The sequence below is a fragment of the Eschrichtius robustus genome, chromosome 1, assembly GCF_028021215.1.
Source record: "Eschrichtius robustus isolate mEscRob2 chromosome 1, mEscRob2.pri, whole genome shotgun sequence".
NCBI lineage: Eukaryota > Metazoa > Chordata > Mammalia > Artiodactyla > Eschrichtiidae > Eschrichtius > Eschrichtius robustus.
The window spans coordinates 25,486,656-25,498,641 of record NC_090824.1 but is presented as its reverse complement, the minus strand read 5'-3'; the positions used below and the strand labels follow the sequence as shown (position 1 = coordinate 25,498,641).

Genomic DNA, 11,986 nt, shown 5'->3' with positions numbered 1-11,986 from the left:
GGGTCACAAAAGCGGCCGCAGGGCATGCTGGAAGTTGTAGTTCCTTCCGCCTCTGTCATCGGGCGCTGCCTGGACGGGCCACAGGGGCCTATTGACTACAACTCCCAGAATCCGCAGCGTACCGTGCTTAAGTCTTTTCCTCTGCATTTCCCGCGGTTATCCTGCGGGTCAGTCAACAAGACTACGACTCCCATGAGGCTTAGCAAGGCCGATTAAGGGTTCAGGGAAACAATGAGAAGTGTCCTTTGTGTCTCCACGGGTGAGGAATGATCGTGTGAGCGGTTGCATTTCGTGTCTTTTAGGCGATAACCCGAAGGAGTTTGAAGGATCCCTAGAAGAGACAGAAGTTAAGGTCCGGCGAGGCGGAACGGAAGCACCTGGTGGGAAGGAGGAGGAGCCGGAAGTTAAGGCGGGGAGGGGGCGGGGGCGGGGAGGTGGAGGGAAAAGCAAGCCAGGAGGTTCTGCGGCCGCTTCTAGTAGTTTCCAGGGGCTGCCGGGCGGCTGGGTCCGCGCGGTCCTGAGGCTGTGGCTGTGGCTGCTCGGGAGCTGGTGGCGGCGCGACCGGAGAGCCGATGGCCAAGTGGGGTGAGGGCGACCCACGCTGGATCGTGGAGGAGCGGGCGGATGCCACTAACGTCAACAACTGGCATTGGTGAGGGCCAGCGGGCCAGGCCGCGGGAGCGCTCCGGCCGGGCCAGGGTTGCAGGGTCCCTGGAACCTCGGCCGGGACAAAGCTGGGGCCGAGGCAGCCCTTCCTGCCCAGAGATGGGCGTGGGTCCTTCCTGTTGCAGGGGTCCGTAGTCCCAGGTCCCTTCATCCTCCGGTCTCCGTTTCATTGGCGGGGGAAGCGGGGGGACGACATGGAGGGCTGCGCCCCAGACGAGGGGTTTCAGATATGAGAACAGAACCCCTTGGCTGCTGCATTCAGCCTGAGCGGGGAGATGCTTCCCACTCGTGGCCGCAGGAGTCAGTGAGACCCAAACCGCCGTGGATTGTGTTGGGAGACTGCAGTGTTAGTCTCGGGAGGGTTGGAATTCCTATTTTCCGGCTTACGGGTGGAATTCAAAGTCAGTCATAGGGGACTGCTGCCTCACTCCAGAAAGCTAAGGTTTAGAACGTGTTCTGCCGGTGCCCAGAGCTCAGTGATGCTGAAGGCGCCGTGTGGCCTCTCACCCGGAACTATTAAGTTAGTTGTATTGTAGCTCCAGGGACTGCCCCTGGTTGCCGGGCAATCATGGTTTATAACCCAACCACTCTTAAAAGCCTGCTCTCCTTCATGAAATCCTCTACAAGTAATGTCTTATTTTTTGAGTCCAGTGAACTTTGTTCATACTGTCTTTACTGTATTTTTATTTTGTTGCAGCTCTTTTTACTGTTGTTTTCTCTACTAGTTAGAAAGTGGGGAGGTAGACAGTTTTTCTTCTCTATATCTCAGCCTGCCTCCTTTCCTCTTAACACAGAGTGTTTGACTTAATTTTTGTTTGTTTTGAAGTGCTGTACTTACATTGTTTTCATGGCCATTTAGAGGGCATAGAATGTGTAGAGCCTTTATAGCATAGCCTGAATTTGACAGGTCAAAACACTGTGCTAATGAGATCAAGATGATTGGTTTATTTGTTACTGGACCTTTTAGCTCAATACTGCATTCTGTGGCCCCGTTGTGTGCTCCTGACTTCAGCAAGATGTGCAGTTTTCCACTTGGTCAGACGGGGGCGCCACGTTAAAGTGTCTAATGCTGACCCCAGCACCATCATGCTGAGAAAGGAAAGCAGAATTTTCCATTTAGTTTGAAACCATTCTATTACAGCAATTGACCTTATTGACAGTATGGGACTCCTGGTCTTCCTTTTAGGAGTCCCATACTGTCAATAAGGAGTAACACGTTTGTGGACATACTGGAGTGGGGCTGAGGGTTTTGTGTTCTTTTCCAGCCTCCTTTAGCCTTGGATGCTCTTGCGTAGAGCAAGCAGTTGTATCCTTCACTTGGCTGCTGGTCCATAGCTTTGTTTCTGTTTTGCAGGACAGAGAGAGATGCTTCAAACTGGTCCACAGATAAGCTGAAAACACTGTTCCTGGCAGTGCGTGTGCAAAATGAGGAAGGCAAGTGCGAGGTGACAGAAGTGAATAAGCTTGATGGAGAGGCATCTATTAACAATCGCAAAGGCAAACTTATCTTCTTTTATGAGTGGAGCATCAAACTAAACTGGACAGGTAAGTCTATGCTTGGGTTTTAGGACAGAGGTTAACCGCATTTTGATTGACCTGTTCAGGAGCCGGGGAGAACAGTTTTTGAGAGGTTATGAACTGTTTTCAAGGGAGATAGTGCTGTTTTGGAGTCCTGTTGAAAACAGTATTGGATGCTGAAATTCTTCTGCCACTGTGGGACACTACAAATGGGTTTCCTCTCTCTGGGTCTCACAAGTCCCCACCGATGAAGCAGCTGGGCTGCTGAATCTTTGGACCTGGTCTGTGTTGGGACATATAATGTGACATTTCTCAGACTAGCTGTTTCTGCCTCTTGGATGATTTTAAAGTGGGGAGGGGGAGTTTTTTGGTTTTCTTTCTTTTTTTAATTTTTTTAAACTCTCTCCAGTGTGACCCTAACAGTTCAGAGTGCTGTGGTAATGAAGCTTGCATGTGATTATAACTTGGGTCAGTTTTATTCTCTAGCTTAATGTCCCTTTTGTGAAGATATTAACATAGAATTGGGCCCATGGTTAGATTGTCCTGACTGTTGGAAGGCTGAATTTTAAAAGACAGTAAAGTTAAAAGGGTACATGTATGGGGCGAAGCATGAAGTAAATTTTTGTTTCAATAAACATTTCTCAACTGAATGTTAATAAAGAGGGGAAATGTATTTATCGTCTTTTTTTGTTTTTTAAACTACTAAAGCACAGCAGTCTGGAAGAAACCTTAGGTATCATCTTGCCCAGTCTCCTTTTTATAGATTGAGAAACTGAGGCCTAGAGAAGTAAAGATAAATAAGTGTTTTGTGAGTTAACTTTGAAATACAGTTAGTTCTGCTGTAACGTGACACATGTGTTTCTAAAAATCACCACACTATGCAGAACTCACAACAAAAACCACAGGGCTTGTAGGGAAGATGGGGTTAGGGACATGACACTATACTCAAAAGTTTCATCAGTGATATTTTTTTAAATTTAGGAATGTAAAAATTGATGGCACAGTTTACACATGTTAAATCATAAGAAATACATAAATAACATGATAAATATGATGCTTTACCTTGACAAAGACCTGAAGTTTGCTTGTGAAAGTGGGCATCAGAAGCATTGAGGCATGTGGGTTATTGTGAGGTGGTGGAAGGGGAGTCACCTGAAATCAGAAGGAGCATTATAACACCACTAGTGGGTGGCGTGGCTCCTAACACACACAGTGAACTGAAGTCACTGGCAGACAGATGTTTGAGATGTGTATTTCGCGTATTCCTATACAGCTCCATTCAGCTGGGTTTGGGTTTCTTCGGGTTCACCTAGTGTTTCTCAAGGATGAAATCACATATAAGCAAACATGAAATTCATGTTATGATCAAATCATCCCTTAATATATCAATAGTATTGGAACAAATTTATTTTCAAAACAAGCGTTCTAGCAGAGCTGTCTGTATTGACTATTAACCAAGTCCTCCTTAGCAGAGTTCATGCTGGTGCCAAATTCACATAGTTCTTGGTCCCACACTGTAATAGCACAGCCTCAAGAAATCTGATGGGGAAAGACATTTCAGGGTGGGGGGCAGTGGCTGCATCTGGCGTGGCATTCTCTCAGAATAAAGAAGGTCAGTTCAGTTGTCCAAAAGAAGTGTAAGCAGAATAGTAGTTAGCACTCCAGAGCAGAAGAGGAGGAGAGAAGAGAAGGAGACTGATAACATTGCATTACTTTTGACAGGTACCTCTAAGTCTGGGGTGCAGTACAAGGGCCATGTGGAGATCCCCAATTTGTCTGATGAAAATAGCGTGGATGAAGTGGAGGTTTGTGCTTTCTATTTCCTCATCTGTCTGAGTCTTCCACATCCTCTTATTCTCAGATGAGAAAAATGACCTGTCATTCAAGATTGCAGGCCAGGCTTGGCCCCAGCCTTCAGAACCCCAGTCTGCAGATGATTTTCTAGGTCTTTGGTGCCACCGGGAGCTCCCAGAGCAGCTTGTGCTTATTTAATTACTTTGCTTTAGTGAGTAGTGTGGGTTCTAACATTAGCCACCTTTGTCTTGGCAGAGAGACCTCGAGAAGGAACACTCATGGGGATTGTACAAAAACCTCAACCCTCATTTCCTTTGGAAATGTTAGCAGTTATCTGATTGCTCAGCACCGACATTCCACAATGTGGGTGCCTCTCAAGTTATTTACCACCTACTTCTGATCTTTCACTCAGATTAGTGTGAGCCTTGCCAAGGATGAGCCTGACACGAATCTCGTGGCCTTAATGAAGGAAGAAGGGGTGAAACTTCTAAGAGAAGCAATGGGGATTTACATCAGCACCCTTAAAACAGGTATCCCTTGAGTAGTTATGAGTGCCTTGAGAAGATAGTTTTCCACCTGTCAGATGCTAATTAAGGGGCTTGACAGGTCTTTCTTTGGCAAATGGATAAAAATTTGGGGGGAGGAGGTTTATTTCATCTTAAAATCAGTCTATAAACTTTAAGTAAGGGAAAGATCTACAGATATGTTGTCTAATGTGTTGGCTGTTGAGCACTTGAAATGTGGCTAGTCCAAATTGAGATGTGCTGTGAGTACAAAAAACACAATGGATTTTGAAGACTTAGTATTTAAAAAAAAAGTAAAATATCTCAATAATTTTTTGATACTGATAACATGTTGAAATGGTAGTTAGGATATGTTAGGTTAAGTATATTGTTAAAATTAATTTCACCTGTTTGTTGTAACGCTTTAGTGTGGCTGCTAGAAAATTTAACATTACATTTGAGGTTGAGATTGTATTTCTGTTAGACTTGCTGATCTAAAGACTTGGCAGCCCCAGACTCACCACGTGAGCATAGTCCTGCACTGTTTTTGATACGCATTCTCCAGGGACATTTAGAGGGTTATTTGAATAGTAGTCAGCTCAGCTGTCCCCTAGAATTCTAGTTCTGCCAGTGTGTTCTGATCTTGGCGTCAGAGTACATATGATGATCATCAGAGGGAACCAGTATAGAGGTGGAAACCTTTTTTGGTGGGAACCAGTGCTCTGATGCCATAACTAGTTGTGGCTGTCCTACAGAGGTAAGGCAGAGCGGAGAAAGGGGACTAAATATGCAGCTGCGGGTATCTTGACACGCTCTTGAAGTCTTTGGAAGTGCCACTGCATTCATTGGCTGCCAGCCACAGTAGACCTCACGTACATTTAACAAGTCGTGATGCTTCTAATTGAGTCAGGGGTTTAAAATATTCCCAGTGAACATACTGTGTTCTGTAGCATACACTCAGATACCTGTCTGGCATAGATCAAAGTTAAAGACGCTAAAGTGGATTACTCTTCCCTCCCTTGTCGTGACCTCCATCTGAGTTAAGATGGCCATGTTTGTCAAACTACAATGAAGCCCTGAGTCTCAGCTACTAAGAAATAACTTCCAAGAGCTGGGATTTTATCTTTTCAGAGTTCACGCAGGGTATGATCTTGCCTACAATGAATGGAGAGTCAGTAGACCCAGCCAGGCAGCCAGCACTGAAAACTGAGGAGCACAAGGTAACCGGTGTCCCCATGTGCTGGGGCGGGAGGCCGTCTGGAAAGGGAGTTAAGGCACTGCCTCCTTCATAAGTCTCTATCTCAGCTCTTTCTCTCCCACCCTAACCTCTGAGCCAGAGCTGGTGCTTTGTAGAGAGTCCACAGAGTGTAGTTGTCTGTCTCCCCATCTTTAACCTGGTGTTTATTCATTCATAACAGACCCCTTAGAGCAAATGGAAGCCATCAGGGACTTCAGAGTCCGACTGTTGCGTTTAACCCCAGTGGGGAGGTTATGAACGCAGGGTGCTCTTCACCTACATGCATCTTAAGTGTTATGTCTACATTTCATACTTTGATACTAAAGGTTTCATCAAGGTATCAGGGGTTACTTAGATCACTAACTTCACCTAACAGGAAACTGATCGATTTCACTCCATTTGCAGGGTGAGCAAATATTTTTTCTGGAGATGGAACTTGTGTGGTTTGGGTTCAGCACTTGGTTTTCAGCCCTGTTGCCCTTTTGTCAGCACACTGAAGGATATTCTGGGGGTGCTGCTTCCAGCTATTTAAGCATAGAAATTCTGCTTGAGAATCACTTGGGGCTCTTCAGAAATACCTTATGATTTGGTGTGCCCTTCATCAATGGGCTTTTAAATGAGTGTCACTCTTCTTTCACCTAGAGTGGCATTGAGGATTTTCTGGGAAAGTTCCCCTTCTGACTGAAATGCCCGTGCACATAAATTTCCTCTAACTCCCTGGAATGATTAGCCTTGGAGGTGAAAAAGTTTGTGAGAATGAATAGCAGGGCTATCCCTGAAGCCCTGTTAATTGAGGTTTCACCATTACTCTAAACTGACAATTTCACTGCCACTTCCACAGGCTAAGTCTGCTCCTTCAAAAACCCAGGCAAGACCTGTTGGTGTCAAAATCCCCACTTGTAAGATCACCCTTAGAGAAACCTTCCTGACGTCACCAGAGGAGCTCTATAGAGTTTTTACCACCCAGGAGGTAAGTATAGTCTTGTCCTTCCAGCTCCTGGCATCTGCTGTCCCGAGTGACTGGAGTTGTGGGCACATCCCCGCACTGTGCGGAGGAAGTGCTGAGTGGAACCGTGAAGCTTTCCTTGTACGCTCAGAGGCAAAGGGAAAACACTTTTGTTCAACCCACTCATCAAAGTGGATGCGTCTTCTTTTTTCTCCTTTATGCTAGTTTTGGGTCATGTAAGTGGGAACCACTGGAATCATTCTCGTTAGAAAAGTAAATGGATTCGAAGTAATGGCATCCTAGGTTCAGAAAGAGTTACTTGAGTCGAAGCCTGGTCTCTAGTGGAACAGAAAAGAGCCTAAACCTGGTTCTTGGGCAGAGTAGTGTCTTTGGAAGTGAGAGCTGAGGCCTGCAGGTGTCAGCTGGCGTTTCTTCTGAGTCCCACTGAGAGCCATGCATCTTCTTACCTCCTTATTCTCTGCAGCTTGTTCAGGCCTATACCCATGCTCCTGCAATGTTAGAAGCAGACAAAGGTGGCAAGTTTCACCTGGTAGATGGCAATGTCTCTGGAGAATTCACTGATCTGGTGAGTACGTGCTTGCCAGGATATAGCTTTTGTCTGGTCAGAAGAATGACATTTCCCCCTTTTCTTTTTCAGCCCTGTAGATAAAATTTAAGGCTGTAATCTCTTTGGTTAGTAAAACCTCATTATGTTTTTCAAAAGAATGCTACAATTGAATTCTCTTGCTTTCATATAAATTTTTCTTTAATGGGGTAAAATTGCTTCTTCCTGGAAAAATCAAACATGGTAGAGAGGTTAGATACATTGGTGGCTTGCGGCTTTCCGTTTGCGGCACTGAAATTTCACGTGGGCACAGGTGACTGGACCCAACTTAGGAGTAAGAGGAGAGGCTGTGGCTGATGTCAGTGCCGAAGCTACCAACTCTGGTCCACTTTGTCCTCATCAGTAGTACAGCGGCAGATGATGGGCTCCGTGTGAGAGGCAGATGGGTGATGCTTGCTAGGATTGGGTACGTTGCAGTCTGTAGTATAGGCTGACCTCTTTGATTATTTTAGATCCCTGAGAAACATATTGTGATGAAGTGGAGGTTTAAATCTTGGCCAGAAGGTAAGTAAGCATGTGTATTTATTGCCATTGCCCCCAGAACTTTTTCTTTTCCCCTTAGCCTCAGACCCACATGGAAACCCTGGATCTGAAACCTCCCTCCCCTTTGCCTTTCCCCAGGGCACTTTGCCACCATCACCTTGACCTTCATTGACAAGAATGGAGAGACTGAGCTGTGTATGGAAGGCCGAGGCATCCCTGCCCCTGAGGAGGAGAGGACACGGCAGGGCTGGCAGCGGTACTACTTTGAGGGCATCAAACAGACCTTTGGCTACGGCGCACGCTTATTTTAGGACCAGCAGCAGGGGGTACAGCCCGCCGAACACTTCAGTCCAGCCCTCTCCTGACTGGGGCTCGTGACTTAAAGGATTGCACCATCCCAACCACTAACTTGGGGCTGGGGCCCCTTCCCTTCATGTATACCTTGGGTTTGTGCATGTTTTCTGCTGGGTGGGAACAGAGGGTGATTTCTCTTTTATGTGTACATACGCTAAATAAACATAATTTAAAAATCGTGCATGTCTGGAACCTGTGTTGATGGGGTGGCTGGTATTAAGAGTTCCCTTGAAGGTTTTGAACAAAAAAAAAAAACAACGGAGGGATTTTATCTCCGTTCTGTGTAAGTGTACATAATTAAGAGGCCTGAAAAGAGCCTACCTCTCACCAGCAAGCATTCCTGAGCTCATGTCCTTTCATAGTGCAGACTGGCAAAAAGGGTCTCTTCCCCTCACTGAGTTTCCCTCAGTGGGGTGGAGTTTCCCTGGGGTGAACGGTACCAAGAAACTTTATCGCTGGTCCAGGTGGCATCCTGGGCTTCCCACTCTCCATGGCCTCTTATCCTCTTCCAAGAAGAGGTGACCAACCAGGTGCTGGTTTGAGGTGTGGAAAGAGATTCCCCACCCTGTGACCAAGGGGAACTGTGGGCTTTGGGTTTCTGTCCACTGAGCTTCTGTTGAGCGGTTACTATGTACCAGACAGTGTACTAAGCAGTTCCCTTACAGTAGCTTATTTAGCCCCCATAATTTAGCCCCTATGAAACAGATACTACCATCATTTCTGTTTTACAAGAACCTAGTCCTTGGATTTCTTAACGCATATCCCAGACCCTACAACAGATAACTTAGCAGAGTTGGAATTTGGAATAAGAACCATAACGGCAGAGCCAGTGCTCAAGTCCAAACCACTGTCTACTGCCTTGTTGTCGCGTTCATCCCTGAAAAGAAGCAGCTGCATTTCTAGCATGTTAGGCATCCTTCCTGGAATAGGAAATTCCAGGCCTGTTGTTACTCCCAGAAAGAGGAAGAAACGAATATAGAGTATGTTTAAATACCTGGTTCCATTAAGCAAGTTTACTGAGCACTGGCGAAGGGGTTCCAGTGGGGTCCAGACTGCCACGTTGCAGGAAGAGGTAAACTGTACCTTCACAGGGAGGGTCATTTTCCTCGACAAGCCCCGCCCTGGTGACCCCAGTGTGAGTCAGCACCCTCTAATCCAGACACTACCTCCTGCAGTTACAGCTATTTCCTTCATCTGTCCTTGCCTGTTTTATTAGGTGGCAGTGAGGCCTGCAGGCTAATCCAACCAACATGACTTGGCCAAAATGTAATTAAAGTAGGAAATCAGTACTGATCTGGATAATTTAGACCCCCAATATGCCCCTTTGGCTTGAATTAATCAACAAGTGCTGGGCTGAACTAATTTGCATCTGGTTCGGCATTATATCTGCTTCCTGGGGGTCCGAACAGATACTTTTTGATAAAGTACCTGTGCTCTAGCTTGAATCAAATCAAGGACCCCTTGGGACTTCCCTAGCAGTCCAGTGGTTAAGACTCCGCGCTCCCAATGCAGGGGGCATGGGTTCGATCCCTGGTCAGGGAACTAAGATCCTGCGTGCTGCACGGTGTGGCCAAAATCAACAAAAACAAAAAGCAAATCAAGGACCCCTTCTAACACAGAGACCAGTGACAAAAAAGGACCCCTTTCACACCTGGCGGGAGAGTTACCAATTCCATAATACCTAGGAAAAATCTGAAGTGAAGTTTACAAGTGTCTTAGTAATAACCAAAGCACCAGGCAAAGTTCCTGTTATATGACAGCTCGGTAACATTCATATCCCCAGTACTGATGGCTGTTCCAATTTTCACCACTTCCATTTCACTGATAACATTTTGGTTAGCCATCGGAGCCTAAAAAGCAGAATGACAGAGCTAAAAACAGAACTTTGGACTTGGGTTTGAATTGTAAATGTGTCACTTCCTAACAAATTGGGCAAATTTCCTCATGTGTAAAATGGGTAGTATAATAGGTACCTATGAGGGCATTAGAGATGGATGTAGAAGCTCTGGCCCCTGGTGACATGTTACCTGATGACTTTTGGGCTCCCAAGCCCACACGTTTTCCCTTGAGCAGGAATTGATCTTTTGAAAATCTGGTTAATTGGCCAAATTGCAAATCTTAGGCCAAGGGTTCTCCTCAACTACGAACCACCTGAGGGGAACCTGTTACATGCAGGAAAGTGGACTCCACCCCTAGATACTCTTAGTGGGTGGGGGGTGTGTCCTGTGAGCTTACATTTTAATATCCCAGGTGATATTGATACCAGGGGTGGATTTTGAGAAGCACTTCAACATGTTAAGAAAATCTAATTGTAATACAGGAGCCAAAGAAGCACATCTGGGTCCCTTTTGTGAACCATGAGACAAAGGATCTGAGACATCCTGTCTTCCAAGAGACGAGGGAGGCCAGCAGGATCCGGCAGGTTTGTACTGTTGGTTGTTTTAAACCCTAGTAAGAATTCAATGTGACCAGTCTTTTTTTTTTTTTAATTTATTTTTGGCTGCGTTGGGTTTTCGTTGCTGCGTGCTGGCTTTCTCTAGTTGCGACGAGTAGGGGCTACTCTTCGTTGCGGTGCGTGGGCTTTTCATTGCGGTGGCTTGTTGCAGAGCACAGGCTCCAGGTGTGCGGGCTTCAGTAGTTGTGGCACACGGGCTCAGTAGTTGTGGCTCGTGGGCTCTAGAGTTCAGGCTCAGTAGTTGTGGCACATGGGCTTAGCTGCTCCACGGCATAAGGGATCTTCCCGGACCAGGGATCAAACCCGTGTCCCCTGCATTGGCAGGCGGATTCTTAACCACTGGGCCACCAGGGAAGCTCTCAACGTGACCAGTCTTGCCTGGCCTAGAACCTTTTACGAGGTAACCCAGAGGAGGAAAAATGGGGCAAAAACATCCAAGTGGCCTGGGCAGCTAAGTTAGAAACAGCTGTGGGGTTCGTGCTGGATGCGTAGCCACGGATGGCTCCTGGTGTCCGGGATGGGAAGAATAGCCAGGTGAGCCAGGACGGCCTACACTGGACCAGAGCGGGGGAGGGTCCTCTCTGATTTCATGGGCCTCTCCTGGCTCTGATACCAGCGGCTCCTGAAATCCTCCCTTTAACAGGGTCAGTGACCCCTCTGTGACTCTTTCTCCTCACACACACGTGTTCCCTAAGCCGGCAGCCACCTGCACAGCATCTCTTTCTCCTTTGTACAGTTTGAATAAACACCATTTCATAGCTGATCAATGCCCCAGCCCCTTCAAGGCTCCTTTCCAGCTCCCTTTTCTTTAGTTTCTCTCATCTGTGGCCTGACGTGGTAGCAATTTAGCATGTCACTTAGATTAAAAATGGGGCTGGTTAAGTTCAGTTTGGGTAATAGACAAAGCATTAGGTATAGATTAAATTTAGACAGTGTGTTTAAGTGTCAAGGTAAATTATGTTAGAAAGGAGGGGAATTAGTTTCCTGTGAAAACAGACTCTGGGATATCTCTATCTTGTTATTTATTTTTTTTAAGTTTCAGCTAAAACATAATTAAAACATTCCTGTGCTAATCGTATTGAATTCCCCAGACAAGAGACAGGGAAGGGAACTTGGCTCCCACCTAGTGACCTGAGATCCTGGCCTCTCTGACCCTGTAATATTCTAGTTGCCCCAGAGTGCTGTTAGACGGTGATCCAGGACCAGACTAATAAACCTCCCTCTAGGTGTGATGTAATTGGAAATATATGGCTCTCTGAGTTTCTCCAGGTAGTGACTCTGAACACACCTTGTCTCATTCTGCTTCCTGATGTGACTTCCCCAAATGCCAGAAGTGACAGTGGAGTGTGTGGTAAGGGTACCAACTAAGGTAGGGCGGGTCCACCTCTCTCATAGGTGTAGTTCT

The 11,986-nt window shown here is 46.3% G+C and overlaps 1 protein-coding gene across 1 annotated transcript; it reads left to right on the top strand.

Annotated features, from left to right (window-relative positions):
- Window positions 1-429: 429 nt before the first annotated feature.
- Window positions 430-8,306, top strand: AHSA1 (activator of HSP90 ATPase activity 1). Its single transcript, XM_068541987.1, has 9 exons — window positions 430-652; window positions 2,021-2,211; window positions 3,907-3,989; window positions 4,391-4,508; window positions 5,613-5,701; window positions 6,560-6,688; window positions 7,149-7,250; window positions 7,742-7,793; window positions 7,911-8,306. Exons 1-9 carry the CDS (start codon window positions 573-575, stop codon window positions 8,081-8,083), a joined length of 1,017 nt encoding a protein of 338 aa, XP_068398088.1. The 5' UTR covers window positions 430-572; the 3' UTR covers window positions 8,084-8,306.
- Window positions 8,307-11,986: the final 3,680 nt, after the last annotated feature.